We start from the raw sequence: 15,674 nt of genomic DNA on the forward strand, positions 1-15,674 counted from the left end.
CTCTTTCAGCGATAATCATTGCTAAAGGTGTAAAAGATGCTCACGGAGGCAAAGTCTTACACCCGTCTTTGACATGGACCACATACCTCAGGAAGAAGGAACATGTGAAAAAGCACCCGCCCCCTGCCCTAATGACTCCGCCCACTTCACCACGCTCTGCCACTTCACCTGTCAGCCGTCTGCAGGATCTGACCTGATCTCCATTCATAAAGCCAGAAGAACTGCTCCAAGATCAACCAACCGTGCTTGAGAAGACGCTCATCATCATCATCCTCATCACGGTTTAAACATTCCAGGAGTTTGAGATCTTGGTTTCTTCTCCAGTCAGGCAGTGGAACGCAAACTCTAGTTAATATCAAACTCATTTATTGGTTTTATTATGAATTCATTGATTGATTTACGGTACTAAAGTATCTTCTGTGTTTTGGACGGGCGGAGAGTCCAGTCAAACAGTTTTAGCATTTGTTTGTATGATTTGTCTGTGAAATGTTTGTGTGATTTGTCTGTGAAATTTGTGTTTTAGATGACAAATAAATATGAATGTTTTTTTACAAGTGAAGATAGTGTGAGTTTTTTTGGTGGAGGCTTCTGTCCGTGTCTTCATGGAGGTTTGATGTGTTTTTACTGCTTTACAGCTGAAATTATGTCAAAACTGACCCAGTGAGTGACCGAGTTCAGTTTCAATCTCTTGCATGCTTCGCTAGATTTTTGTCAAAAAGACACCCACTTAAGTGTTATTTTAGTATTAATTATATATATAGATAGATAGATAGATAGATATAAATAATATATATATGTTTTAATATTTTAGTAATAAGTGATTTGGTAATTTAAAAAAAAAAAAACTTTAGGTTTTCAATTTAGTTTTAGTCTTTGTTCAATTCCTATTGTAGTTTTTATTAATATTAAATTAGCTTACATTTTTCTTTATTTTTTATTAATTTCTGTTTTGGTCATTTTTAAATTACAATTTAGGTTAAAAAAATTATTACATTTTTAAACATTTTATCTGCCATAGGTACATTTCTAATTTTGTAAACAGGTTTTTCATCTAATATTTATATTTTACATTATTTAAGCTTCATATTTTTTAGTTAAGGTTAAACACACACACACAGCACTAATCATTAATCACAGCACTCCACTCAAGAGCTCATTAGAATATTCAGCGGCTGATGCGTGTCAGCCAATCACAGGCTGTCTTATCTTTGTCTTCCAGTAAAGGTTTTGCATTCTCAGCACACTTGAGTGAACGAGACGCACCTTCTTCAGGACACTTTCGAGACCTGTTTGAACTCAGAGATCCGTGAGGCACCAGCAGAAAGATTGCTGACCCAAACCGTCACAGGCAACAGTTAAAGTAAGAATGTGTGTATGTGATTTCACCAGTTTGCATTAACACTGACTTTAACTCTCAGCCTGATGGTTTCAAACAGAAATGACTATGTGAGCTGAAAACCGGTCAGATTTATTGATATAAACGCACAACCTAACCAAACATGACCGATGCAATCCAACAAACACTCATATTCATTTAGTAGACCGTTTTATTTATTCCTTCAGCAGATGCTTTTATCCACGTGTCTCAGTGTAAAGAGGCAGTAATGTGAGACACATGAACACACTGCTGTAAGAGAGGAAACAGGAAGTTCTGCATGTGACACACACAGACATGAGATCTATGACAGAGATCACACACACACACACACTGTGCAGCGCAGTCTTGTGGCAGTGATGTGTCATAGCAGCTCGGCTCTGTTCTGAATCTCGTTTGTTTGCTGAGAGATTTGAGTATTTCATTCAAATAATCTGCTTTCTGAATCTTCTCTTCAAAAATAATCTGCTCGACCTCTTACTGTGACTGCTTTGCATGCGCTGCCTTGGGTTTGTGCAGAATTACCAGCAGATTAAAGGTGTTTATGCTGTCTTGTTCTCTCAGCTAACAGGAAACGTTCTCAGAACGTTCTGGCAAGGTTATGAACAAGTGTTTCTCCAGTAACATCAATAGATAGGTAAAGTTATCTGTTCTTACGTTAATGCACAAATATTATCTGTATATTGTTGAGGGATAATTCTTCTGAACATTCATCTAACGCTTCGAAATGTTGCTACTTGTTTCGGAGAACATTAAAAAGTGACGTTTCCACAATGTTTGCAAAATTAATAATTTTATTTATTTTTTCTTTAACATTTGCATAACCAAGAAAACACATTCGACTGAACATTTTTAACAATCAGAGAACACAGAAATAATGTATTCGTAACTTAACGGGAACGTCAGTGAAACGCTCTTTAAAAATAATTTGTTAGCTGGGAGAAGGATCAATGCATCGGAACGTTTTAGAATTCAGAAATGTGTCGCAGAACGTTCAGAGCAGAAACGTGCACAACACAAATAAAAGTGTATGGTACACAGCAGTCGACACTTTTGGCACAAATGGACCTCCATACACTGAGTGAATCTGTGGATGTCATGCTGCTCCGAGACAACACAAGTGTCTCTCATGATAGTGAAACTAATTTTAGCCTGATGTTAAAGGGTAGAGAGGGAGAAACACAGGGAAAGAGCGGCGTGTGATCATCATAGGTGCCCTTTCGGTCCGAACCCAAACTCACTCTCACATTTCCCTCTTTAATTCAACCCTGACCTTTCATTCAGGTCCGGAGCTGGACGAGGGACAGTCTGAGTGTTTCCAAACCTCTGCTGAGAGGAAAAGATGTCCATGAAGATTTAGGGCCTGTCCCGAACGACGTCAAGCATCACATCATTTAAGAGAGAGCTGCAGATACTAGTGCAAAATATCAATCAGATTGACAGCATCTTTATCAAAACACTGGGACTTTATGTAAAAATACAGATTTACACAGAAACTTGTCTTGTGTTTGATTATTCCTGACCACTTCTGACTAGAAACATCTGACTCAAGATCTAGAACATATACATTCGACAATATCACATTCATACTGCATTCATATTTTGTACAGAATCTTCACAATCAAGAAGACTTCTATTTTGCAGCATGCAGTGATGTACTAATTTGCTCATTTTCAGTATGCATCGAATACCCAGGTCACCTAATACAGTATATCGACTAAAATGTTGAAGTGTATAGTAGAAAGACCTGACATTTATAGTTACAAAGTGCACACTATTTAACATTATTCAAATAACAAGCACTTAAAGTATACACTCTTCAGTATGCATTAAGCAGTATGCTAGCATTCCAGTCCAAACACATCTAGAGTCAGTGATTCTTAACTTCAGAATACTAAGATTGATCTGCTGGAGTGTCAAACACTGCACTGCATTAGCTGCTTTATTTAATGCCTTCGGCCTGATGTGTGTGTGTTCTCTGGTTCCATCCTCTTTATAAACACAGTCTAGTGACGAGTTATGATGGCTTTTACATTTGATTACTTTGTTGCAATATAAAACATCAGAGATGTGGGCGTGTCCTGAAACGCTGTACCTGTTTGGAGTTTGTAGACGCTCCCTAACGCGCTTCCCATATATGGGGACGTTGTTTAGAGACCGTCTATAAATTGCGCCGCTGAGGTCGGAACGCGCACTCACGCCCCGACAAACGCTGAGATCGACGCAGACCCGACTCTCCCGCAGGTAATAACGCAAACCCGCACGCATCTGACCGCAGCTCTCTGTTCTTCACGTGTGAGTGTTGCTGGCACGTTCTCTGGCGGTATTAAGCTCTGCTGGAGCGAGTTGAACTTTAGTGTGGCGCTGCTGCTTCCTGATTGGAGCAGCTGACCCGAGATCAGTTCTGCTGTCGGAACTCGCGAACGCTGCCGAACGCTTCCGAACGCGTCTTCTGATCCGGGATCTGCAGAACCTCCAGCCAGGGCTGTGGTGTTTAATATGGAAGTGTGAATAAGTTTGCTGTTTTGTGTGTTTGTGGAGATTCGTGCTGAAATCCCGCAGAGTTTGTGACAGAGTTCGGAACAGATTTAAGACACGACGCTCAAACGTTCTGAAGCGAACCGAATGACCTTCACGCTTCCGGTGCAACCATCACCGAATACTCAGTGAAATATTAATCACAGCTTTTGGTCAGAAACATGACGGTTAAACTTCTAAACGCGACTTTTATAGGGACCATGAGCAGCGTGTATGACATTTAATGGCGTATTTCAAATGTAGCTGTGTAAATTTTTAATTCACTAAATGGTTATTATAAAAACTATTAAGTGAATTAACGCAATCGGGCTAAAGTCCGCACGCGCGCTCAGAGTCCGTTATTATTGCGTCATAATGCAAGTTATTTAATAACCGATTGTAGCGTCAACGTGCACGCGCAGAATTGGCACTGTAGGGTCACGCGCCGCACGTTCGTGGGCAGCTCCGCGCGCGATAAGATGCTGTGCTGTGATTGGTGATTGATGTTCGGCGATTGACTGACTGACAGCTGAAAATGTTACGAAATTGTGATGCAAGTCTGTAAAATGCAAGCGAATAAATACATAAAATGGTACCTAAGGTTAAAAAATGGAAACTTGCTTTAGCAATCTCTAGAATATGAAAAATCATCATTAAATCGTTAAAAGTTTCTGAACACTAAAGATCAACTTAATCTGTCAGTGAAAAGTTACTTTTGCATTCTGTATCTGGCAGAAAGCTGCAAAATCTTTTTTTTTCTTTTTTTACAATAACTTTATTATTGTTATTATTACTTAACTAATAATTTGCTTTAAATTGAATTTAACTTACACTCATGACGATCTGATGCAGATTATTAATGAATTAAATGGTATGAAATCAGATGTACTGTGTAGTGCCTTCTGTATAGTGTGTGTGTGTGTTACAGTGGAGTACAGTGTCATTGCTCGCATGCAAAGGTCAGTTGAACACAAAGGTCAGGGTTCAGCAAGGCTTTGTAAAGGTCATTTAAAGACACACATTCTCCCGAGGTCTCTTCTGTCTCCTGCTGTAGCCGCTCTATTAATAGAGAAACCTCAGACTGTATCCGTGTCAGACAGCTGAAGTGTACAGTATTCTATGGTTTGTCCAGATGTGTTCTAATCCTAATATATTTTTTTTGTAATATTTTACATTTGTGACTTTTTTTTTTTTTTTTTTTTTTTTTGTTGGTACATGAAAATTATTTCCAAATCAAAACTTACACACACACAAGTGACTGCAAACCGGCAGTAAGCTGATGTGTTGGATGAATGTTTGATTGTGTCTCAGGATGTCCATCAGTAAGATTCACGCTCGCGAGATCCTCGACTCCAGAGGAAACCCCACTGTTGAGGTGGATCTGTACACGGCTAAAGGTACAAACACACAATCAACCCTAGTGATAACACTCTTTATTCTTTAAACTCAAATTAAACATTTAGACCATATTTTGTTGAGCCATCATTCAGAGCTTGTCTTGAGGAAATGTTCCTTCTCTAATTTGTAATTGATTTTGTCTCCAGGTCGTTTCCGGGCGGCTGTTCCCAGCGGCGCTTCCACTGGAGTTCATGAGGCTCTGGAGCTCCGAGACGGAGACAAGACACGCTACCTGGGCAAAGGTACATCTGCCTATAACGAGACACACACCCCCCCCCCAAGTCAAATCATCTATCTATCCATATGTATATGTGTGTGTTTAGGTACTGTGAAGGCCGTGGACCATGTGAACAAAGAGATCGCTCCCAAACTGATTGAGAAGGTGAGATCATGTACAGATCATAATGTGATTAATGTATTATTATTATTATTATTATTATTATTATTATTATTATTATTATTATTATTATTATTATTAAATAACAAATGCTAGCTGAATTACATAGTATCTCAGATGTAGTATCTGTGTTTATCATTTTTGCATCACATTTTTGTCATTGATAACGGTCAATCTCAAAATGCTTGCCTTCTAATAGGTTTTTAACTGAATTATATAATTGGTCTTTAACGTATGCAAGATCTTATTATTAATTAAACTATTGAAATCCCCCCCCTAAACCTGGTAATCAGTTTTATAATGTATTTAAGTCCTCTCCTCATCCTTGTCTGTACACAGAAGTTCAGCGTCGTCGATCAGGAGAAGATTGACAAGTTCATGCTGGAGCTCGATGGAACGGAGAACAAATGTAACTAAATCACGCACCTCTATCTTTCTAAAATAACTTCCTGTAGCTCAGACAGTAGATCATGGTGTTGCAGTGTCAATCACTAATATAAATGTTTATATTGAATATGCTTTGGATAAGTGTCAAATGCATAAATGAATTGATAAAGGCTACAGATGAACACTTAAAGGAAACATTTCTGCAGATTTGGAATAAGAAACCGTATTTCTGAATTGTATCTGCTTGTTTCCTGTCACGCAGCTAAGTTTGGTGCTAATGCGATCCTGGGTGTGAGTCTGGCTGTGTGTAAGGCAGGCGCCGCTGAGAAGGGCGTTCCTCTGTACCGCCACATCGCCGACCTCGCCGGAAACAAAGACGTGATCCTGCCGGTTCCTGTACGTGTGCTTCTCCTCTCACCTCCTCCTCCTCCTCCTCTTACCTCACCTCCTCCTCCTCCTCACCCTCCTCTCGTGTTTCTCTCCTCCTCCTCCTCACCCTCCCTCTCACCTCACCCCCTCTCACCTCACCCCCTCCTCCTCTCACCTCACCCCCCCCTCCTCCTCCTCCTCCTCTCACCTCCTACCTCCTCTCACCTCACCCCCCCTCTCACCCTCCCCCCCCTCCACCTCCTCCTCCTCTCCACCTCCCCCCTCCTCCCTCTCACCTCACCTCCTCTCACCTCACCCCCCCCCTCTCCCCCTCCTCCTCTCCCCCCTCCTCCTCCTCCTCCTCCTCTCACCTCCTCCTCCTCCTCTTACCTCACCTCCTCCTCCTCCTACCTCACCCCCCTCCTCCTCCTCCTCCTCCCCCTCCTCCCCCCCCCCTCCTCCTCCTCCTCACCCCCCCTCCCCTCACCCTCCTCCTTTTCACCCCCCTCCTCTCCCTCACCCCCTCTCACCTCACCCCCTCACCCCCTCCTCCTCCCCTCCCCTCACCCCCCTCCTCCTCCTCCTCCTCTCCCCCCCTCCCCTCCTCTCACCTCCCCCCCTCTCACCTCTCACCTCACCCCCCCCCCTCCTCCTCTTCCTCCTCCTTTCCCCTCCCCCCTCCTCCTCCTCTCACCTCCCCCTCCTCCTCTCACCTCACCCCCTCCTCCTCTCACCTCACCTCCTCTCACCTCCCCCCCCTCCTCCTCCTCTCCCTCTCACCTCACCCCCCCTCCTCTCTCCTCCCCTCACACCCCCTCCTCCTCCTCCTCCTCCTCCCTCTCACCTCCCCCCCCTCCTCCTCCTCCTCCTCTCACCTCACCCCCTCCTCCTCCTCCTCCTCTCACCTCACCCCCCCCCCCTCCTCCTCCTCCTCACCTCACCTCACCCCCTCCTCCTCCTCTCCCCCACCCCCTCCTCCCCTCTCACCTCACCCCCCCTCCTCCTCCCCCTCTCACCTCACCCCCTCTCGCCTCACCCCCTCCTCCTCCTCCTCTCCCCTCCCTCTCTCCCCCCCTCCTCCTCCTTCCTCCTCCTCTCACCTCACCCCCCCTCCTCCTCCTCCTCCTCCTCTCACCTCTCCCCCCCCTCCTCCTCTCTCCTCCACCCCCTCCTCCTCCTCCTCCTCCTCCTCTCCTCACCCCCTCCTCCTCCTCCTCCTCCTCTCACCTCACCCTCCTCCTCCTCCTCCCTCTCACCTCACCCTCCTCCTCCTCTCCTCCTCTCCCCTCACCCTCACCCTCCTCCTCCTCCCCTCACCTCCCCCCTCCCTCCTCCTCCTCCTCCCCCTCACCTCTCCCCTCCTCCTCCTCCTCCTCTCACCTCACCCCCCCTCATCCTCCTCCTCCCTCTCACCTCACCCCCCCTCCTCCTCCTCCTCCTCTCACCTCACCCCCCTCCTCCTCCTCCTCCTCCCCTCCACCTCACCCCCTCCTCCTCCTCCTCCTCTCCCCTCTCTCCCCTCACCCTCCTCCTCCTCTCACCTCACCCCCTCACCTCACCCCCTCCCACCTCACCTCACCTCCTCCCCCTCCTCTCACCTCACCTCACTCACCCTCCTCCCCCTATCACCTCCACCCCCTCCTCCTATCACCTCACCCCCTCCTCCTCCTCACCTCTCCCCCCCCCCTCTCACCTCACCTCCTCCTCCTCTCACCTCACCTCCTCTCCTCCTCCTCTCACCCCTCCCCCTCCTCTCACCTCACGTCCTCTTCCTCTCCCCTCACCTCCTCCTCCTCCTCCTCCTCCTCCTCCTCCTCTCACCTCACCACCTCACCCCCTCCTCCTCCTCTCACCTCCACCCCCTCCTCTCCTCCTGCTCCTCCCCCTCCTTTCTCTCACCCGCCCCCACCCCCCCTCCTCCTTTTTCTCTCACCCGCCCCTCCACTCACATCTAGTCTCTTACTCACACAGGCCTTCAATGTCATCAACGGTGGCTCTCATGCTGGGAACAAGCTGGCCATGCAGGAGTTCATGATCCTGCCGGTCGGAGCCAAGAACTTCCACGAGGCCATGAGGATCGGCGCCGAGGTCTACCACAACCTCAAGAACGTCATCAAGGCCAAATATGGCAAAGATGCCACTAATGTGGGAGACGAGGGCGGGTTTGCTCCCAACATCCTCGAGAACAATGAGGGTACTGGCACTTAATCTATAGATTAGTAAAAAACTGGAATGAAGAGTCTTGAGTTAAAATCCTTAAAACTGAAATGATAAATGCAGCTCTTGAAAGTCTTAATTCATCTTTGCTCAGATCAAGGCCTTCAAAGTGTTAAACCGAAGAAGAAAGCCTTAAATTCATAGTCATGACAATGAATGATGCATGCTCTGCAAAACATTTGTCAAAGTTCACAAACTAAAACGGAGACTAAATGTATAAAAAGTCATTTCATTTCAAGTAAACATTAACTAAAAAATTAAATAAAATAATACAATAATTAACCCTCCGTTTCCGCTCTTTTTCAAGGCTGCATTTCCCATTTATTTAATTTAGTTCAATGTACTAAAATAAGTAAAACTGAAAAAATAAGTGAAATAAACCAATTAAAAACTACAAAAACAAACTCAAAACAAGATGGATAAAACTAACCTAAAATTAAAGCTGAAAATTTTAAAACCTCTCTTTGCTGATGACTGATCATCTATGGTTCTGTAGCTCTGGAGCTGCTGAAATCTGCCATCGAGAAGGCCGGCTATCCTGACAAGATCATCATCGGCATGGACGTCGCTGCGTCCGAGTTCTTCAGGAGCGGCAAATACGACCTGGACTTCAAATCACCCGACGACCCCAAGCGCCACATCACTGGAGACCAGCTGGGAGACCTGTACAAGAGCTTCATCAAGAACTACCCTGGTACACACACACACACACACACACACACCTGTACAAGAGCTTCATCAAGAACTACCCTGGTACACACACATGTTTGTTTTTGTGAAAAGTGGGTTCATCCCACAGACGTAATGGGTTTTTATTCTGTACAAACTGTATGTGCTATCACCCTACACCTAACTCTACCCCTCACAGGAAACTTTGCATTTTTACTTTCTCAAAAAAACTAATACTGTATGGTTTATAAGCGTTTTGAAAAATGGGGACATGGGTTATGTCCTCATAAGTCACCCTCTCCTTGTAATACCTGTGACATACCCATGTCATTATACAAAGTTGTGTCCTGATATGTCACAAAAACACACACACACACCCCCCTGTACAAGAGCTTCATCACGCAGTATCCACACACACACACACACACACACACACACACACACACAGCTGGTTTGTGCCGGATCAGACCTGTTCATGTGTGTCTCCTCTTGTTCTGATCTCAGTCCAGTCCATCGAGGATCCGTTCGATCAGGATGACTGGGAGAACTGGACTAAGTTCACGGGGTCAGTGGACATCCAGGTGGTGGGAGACGATCTGACCGTCACCAACCCCAAACGCATCCAGCAGGCGTGTGAGAAGAAGGCCTGCAACTGCCTGCTGCTGAAGGTCAACCAGATCGGCTCCGTCACCGAGTCCATCCAGGCGTGAGTGCGCCACTTATTCTGTTATTTGCCTTTTTTCAATTTAAGGATTTTTTTTTTTTCCTTATTTTATTTTGTAATTTTTCTGTTTTAATGTTTCGGAGTTCCATTTTAATGGTTCCAATTGATTACTAAAATTTTAAAAAGCATGTCTAATTAATTGAAATCATTTAACTTGTGCAATTGAACAAAAACTTAAAGGCTCTAGGAAATGCAATAGTTTTCACAAATGCTGTTTTAATTTTTCTAAATTCTAAGTTACATTTTAGTAATCAAAGCATGTTCAGTCGGTTGAAATGAAATTCATACAATTTAACAAGTTAAGTTAAAACATTTTATTTTAGACCCTTGTGAAATTTATAATTTTTTTTTTTCTGGGTTCCATTTCAATGGTTTAATTCAGTTTTAATAATAGAAGTCTAATCTGATGAATTCATGAAACTATTTATTTTACAATAATAGAACCCTATGAAATATTGTTTTTCAAAAAGATGTCTGATTTCACTTACCTGCATTTTTTAATTAAACATTAAAACTTTTAAAATGTACACAAATGAAAATGTAACCATTCATTTATTTTAGTTCCTGGCAAACAAAGTGCTTCAAATTAATACGTTGTGTGTGTGTGTGTGTAGTTGTAAGCTGGCTCAGTCTAACGGCTGGGGTGTGATGGTCAGCCATCGCTCTGGTGAGACGGAGGACACCTTCATCGCTGACCTGGTGGTCGGTCTCTGCACAGGACAGGTACCCATCATGCATCATGCTGTATTTGTGCTCAGAATTAAGAATCAGTCGTACTAACCCAAGTTCTGATGTGATCAGATCAAGACCGGCGCCCCCTGCAGATCAGAGCGCTTGGCAAAGTACAACCAGCTGATGAGGTCAGCAGTGACATCATACCCCCCTCTAATCAGGTGTCCCATCAGAGTGTGCCAAACCCTCACCTGTGTGTGTGTGTGTTCCACAGGATCGAGGAGGAGCTCGGAGACAAGGCCAAGTACGCAGGCAAAGACTTCCGCCACCCCAAACTCTGAAGCAGCACCGCAGCTCCTCGTCTACTTTTGACATAAGAAAAAAATAAACCGATGGAAAGAAGTGCTGTGTCTGTGCCTTTATTCATGTGCTGTGACCAATCAGAGTTCCTTCATGATGTACAGTAAAATCACTCAAACACTGTACCGTTAGTTCTTCCTGTAAATCATTGATCCCTAAACCTTTTTGAGATTAAGGTAATATTTTGATCATTTATCAACACATTTGCATGATCGCGGTACTTTAATGTTGGTTACTGTACACATGATGTGCAACCAAATAAATAAACACCAGCATTATTATAGTTAAGTGAAACTGAAACTAATCATTTAATTTAAATTAGAAAAAAAAATTATTGAAAGGTAAACTTTATTTCCGTTAGATGGCAAGCCAGCATTTCTCATTTTCTTGAACGTTATGTATTACAATATAAAAAAATAATAAAAATAAAAACTGTAGACACAAAGATTAAAACCATTACATTTTAATTAAAATATATGTATTTTAATACAAGTATGTAATGTATAATTTAAACTGATTTTAAAGATGTAAATCCGAGATTATTAGTGTTTTACAAGAAAACAGTATTTCAGTCCACTTCAGGATTCGGTTTAGTTCCGTGAGTAACTGAATGATTCTTTGTAATTATTTTTACGAAATTTAATAGCACTTTGTGAATTTTTTTTTTTTAAGTGAATGCTAAATCAGTTTATTTTATTGCAAGTTTTTAATTTTGTTAATTTATTTTGCTTTACAAGTTGTACATTTAATTTCACATTTGTAATTTTAAGTAATTATTGTTTAACTAATAAACCCCATTGTGACAGCAAGCTGTGTCTATTGACCGCGACTGTACAAATCTTAATGTGAACGTGTGTGTTTTGAGCTGGTGAGGTTTAATCAGACTGTCCTTACCGTATGATGATTTATGCAGGATCTTAAGCTCCGCCCCTGTAGCTACATACACTTTGGAGAGCCACTCCCACATCTCAACATCCAATCAACAACTGATGCACAGAACCAAACTCCACCCTGCTTTGTTTAATTCAACAACTGATGCACAGAACCAAACTCCACCCTGCTTTGTTTAATTAAACTGTTAAACACATCAGCCCGCTTGCCTCCCGCCCTCCCCCCCCCCCCCCCCCTCCCCCCCCCCCCATTCCCCCCCCCCTCCCCTACCCCCTCCCACCCCCCCACCCCCCCTCCCCCCTTCCCCCCCCCCCCCCCCCCCCACCCCCCCCCCCCCCCCCCCCCCCCCCCCCCCCCCCCCCCCCCCCACCCCCCCGACCCCCGGGGGGGGAAAAAACAAAATGGGTTGGTTTCCCCCCCCCCTCCCCCCCCCCCCCGGTCTCGTGTTGCCGTGTATGTCGTTGTGGTTGATGAGAAGAAGGAGAGAGAGCGTTGTGTTGTGGGTGTGCGTGCCTACCCTTTTGCCATCCATTTTTCGTGTGATGATGAGTATGAGGGACTGTATGATGTTTTGTGTGGTTTGTGTTGAGAGAGAGAGAGAGAGTGTGTGTCATCATGTGACCCCTGTGCTGAGGTAGTGGAGACGAGGAGAGAGGGCCTTAGTGGTGTGTGAGGTGTGTGTGTGAGATGATGAGAGGTGTCTGTTGAGTGGGACGAGAGTGAGTGGTGTGGTGTGTGAGGGAGGGGGGACGGGGGAGGAGGGGAGAGAGAGAAGTTGTGTGTGGGTGTGGTGAGAGAGAGAGCGGAGATGAGTGTGGTTTGTGTGTGTGAGGGAGAGAGTGTGTGTGAGAGAGGAGCGAGTGTGTGTGATGGAGAGAGAGAGTGGTGTGTGTGTGGGTGTGTGAGAGAGAGAGCGTGTGTGTGTGTGAGAGGAGAGAGCAGTGGGTGTGAGAGAGAGAGAGTGTGTGTGAGAGAGAGGAGAGAGGTTGTGGGGTCCGTGTGTGTGTGTGTGTGTTGCTCAGTGACGGTCGTCAGGCTGAAAGCATTTAAGTGCAGGGTCCCAGCATAATAATCAGAAATGTTTCTTGAGCAGCAAATCATCATATTAGAATGATTTCTGAAGATCATGTGACACTGAAGACTGGAGTAATGATGCTGAAAATACAGCTGCACATCACAGAAATACATTACACTTTAACAGAGATTCACACAGAAAACAACGGTTTTACATTAGAATAATATTTCACAGATTTTTCAGCATTTTTGATCAAATCAGCAGAAATCATGTGTGTCTGCGGGCGGTTGGAGGTTGAAGGGCCCGTGACCTGCGCTCATTTCCAGGGAAACTCTCATCTGACATCAAACTATTGCGTCCGAGTCTCGCAGGAGGAAATAGTTCCCGAGCGCCCCCCGTTTCCAGGGGAAACTTTTATAGTGGGCGGAACCCGAGGGGGTCAGAGGTCACGCCAGTCTGTGACTGAAGAATGACGAGCTATAAACGATTAAATGAAGCGCTTACGGTCGTCACTAGGGCTTTCTGAACTGAAGGAGTCTGTGAGGAACGAGGATCGTCTTCAGTCTGCAGGCCGTGATGCGGCGTGACGTCTGAGGGGCGGGGCGTCGCTCACAACAACCTGTCGCTATGTGTGACATCACAGCGATGCTCCTTAAAGGGCCGGCGCAGCACTTGCTCCGCCACAGACCCGTCCTGAAGCGTACAGGACAGAACCGTGATCCCGGCGCTGGACTGATATTTATTTTCTGATCGGCTCTCATTAGTAACAAGGATGGTTTCTTCATCTCCTCTGAACTTCGGCTCCCCTCTTCATCTCGCTCTCCTCCTGCTCCTCATCATCACTGTGGCAACGCAGGTAGAGGGACGGCCGTCACCACGACGACCTGATGCTCAGGTGAGGATTTGATCTATGTATCAACTTCTGATTTGGCCAATCACGTGAGTTAGGAGGGGACTATCGGACTGGCTGACCAATGACAGACGAGCATTTGGGAAACATGTCTGAAAACAGTCATAATGTGTGAGCTGCACAAATTACACACTTCACGTTAAAAAAAAAATTGATGCAAAAGGCATGATTACTATTTTCTTACTCTTAATTTATGAAGACATAATGTGCTAAGCAAATGTTAACTTTTCATTTTTGTTTATTTTAATAATATACTAAAATATGCAAAACTTAAATTAAAATATAAATGCAACTCTAATAGTATAATTTACTATTTAAAAATGGCAAAATGCAATATTAACATTTTCTTTTCAGATTAATAAGATATAATAACATACAGAGTTAAAAACTAAAACCATTAAAAATATTTAATATTTTATGTATTGAATATGAATAATGAATGATGCATTTATATTAAAAACATACATAAATAAATAAATACTCTACAGTCATCTCTAACCCCCTCAAACAAAATAAAAATGACAAAAACACACAACAAAATGACTAAATATATTAAATGAAAACACAACATATAAATATTAAATGTATTAAATATAATAATAAAAACCAAAAATATGAATGCACACAACAAAATGACTAAATATATTAAATGAAAACACAACATATAAATATAAAATAAAAAAAAAAAAAACCAAGGCTATAACAAAAGAAAAGTATCTCAATTATATTAAAATAACTCTTATAACGTTTTGTGATAATGTATATAATGTTTTCTGGAACATTCTGTTCCACATATTATTTAATATGTGTGTGTGTGTATATATATATATATTAGTAGGTGCATTTACAGTAGTGATATATTGTATCTATAATCAACATATTTAAATCAACAATGGTTTTCTCTATTGTTTGCATTTGATTATATAATTTGCATTGCATTGCATCATGGGATTGTAGTTCTTTAAAGCCAACAATTCATTTTGTCAAATACATTTTTGCTTCAAATCAAACTGGTAGGTTTGCTTCATGGCTTATAATGCATTAATGGCCATTGTTAAAAACCCCAGTGGGAGAAATGAATGGAAACTATACTGGAAACTAAAGTAGAGTCAGAAATAAATAATAATAATTATTATTTTAATACTGCCTAAATTTGGAGTTGCATACAAGCATACTACTTTTTAAATGAATATAAATGTATGTGACCCCGGAGCACTAAAGCAGTCATAAGGGTCAGTTTTCTAAATTGAGATTTATACATCATCTGAAAGCTGAATAAATATAGTTGAGGTCAAAAGTGTACATCCCCTTTCAGAATCTGCTATGTTAATTATTTTACCACAATAAGAGGGATCATCCAAATTGGTTATTGTTTATTTAGTACTGACCTGAATAAGATATTTCACATAAAACATATAAACATATAGTCCAGAAGAGAAAATAATTGAATTTTTTTTAATAAGAAAGCGTTCAAAAGTTTAAAAAGTTTACATTTCGTTTTTTATTAATGTTGTGAATTTTTTTTGGAATGGAGTGTGTGTGTGTTCATTTTTCTTATTTTGCTTAAATATCATATTTTTTCATTTAGTGCTGCCCTTCAGAGGCTACAGAAGAAATAAGTGAAAATTACCCTGCTCTTTAAATTCCAAAAGTTTCCCCCCCGGCTCTTTATGCATGGTTTCTCCTTCTGGAGCATCAGTGAGCGTCTGAACCTTCTGTAATGGTTGTGTTTGAGTCCCTCAGTTGTGATCAGTGTGAAAAGATGGATCTCAG

At 43.0% G+C, this 15,674-nt stretch overlaps 2 protein-coding genes and 1 long non-coding RNA gene across 3 annotated transcripts in view; all 3 read left to right on the forward strand.

Moving 5' to 3' along the window:
* Positions 1–621: 621 nt before the first annotated feature.
* LOC109104051 lies at positions 622–3,477 on the forward strand. The gene is made up of 3 exons (XR_002020164.2): positions 622–660; positions 1,220–1,360; positions 2,660–3,477. It is a non-coding gene; the product is annotated as an uncharacterized LOC109104051 (long non-coding RNA).
* Positions 3,478–3,482: 5 nt separating this feature from the next.
* LOC122144012 (beta-enolase) lies at positions 3,483–11,127 on the forward strand. The gene is made up of 12 exons (XM_042754627.1): positions 3,483–3,619; positions 5,204–5,289; positions 5,437–5,532; positions 5,614–5,672; positions 6,027–6,096; positions 6,337–6,470; positions 8,415–8,637; positions 9,157–9,354; positions 9,834–10,035; positions 10,668–10,776; positions 10,855–10,913; positions 11,000–11,127. The coding sequence occupies exons 2-12, from the start codon at positions 5,205–5,207 to the stop codon at positions 11,064–11,066; spliced, it is 1,302 nt and encodes a 433-aa protein (XP_042610561.1). The 5' UTR covers positions 3,483–3,619; position 5,204; the 3' UTR covers positions 11,067–11,127.
* Positions 11,128–12,979: 1,852 nt separating this feature from the next.
* si:ch73-265d7.2 (C-type natriuretic peptide 2) overlaps positions 12,980–15,674 on the forward strand; it is a 3,723-nt gene continuing 1,028 nt past the window's right edge. The window contains exon 1 of the mRNA XM_042754628.1: positions 12,980–13,886. Within this exon, the coding sequence (XP_042610562.1) occupies positions 13,764–13,886 (123 nt within the window). The 5' untranslated portion in view covers positions 12,980–13,763. The remainder of the gene's footprint in view (positions 13,887–15,674) is intronic.

The sequence above is a fragment of the Cyprinus carpio genome, unplaced genomic scaffold (assembly GCF_018340385.1).
Source record: "Cyprinus carpio isolate SPL01 unplaced genomic scaffold, ASM1834038v1 S000006559, whole genome shotgun sequence".
Taxonomy (NCBI): Eukaryota; Metazoa; Chordata; class Actinopteri; order Cypriniformes; family Cyprinidae; genus Cyprinus; species Cyprinus carpio.

Bases quoted from the DNA above. Each gene is read 5' to 3' on its own strand.
- LOC122144012 (XM_042754627.1), top strand. From the start codon at position 5,205: ATGTCCATCAGTAAGATTCACGCTCGCGAGATCCTCGACTCCAGAGGA. The intron at 8,638-9,156 runs GTACTGGCACTT...ATGGTTCTGTAG, and splicing joins CATCCTCGAGAACAATGAGG to CTCTGGAGCTGCTGAAATCT. The intron at 10,036-10,667 runs GTGAGTGCGCCA...GTGTGTGTGTAG, and splicing joins GTCACCGAGTCCATCCAGGC to TTGTAAGCTGGCTCAGTCTA.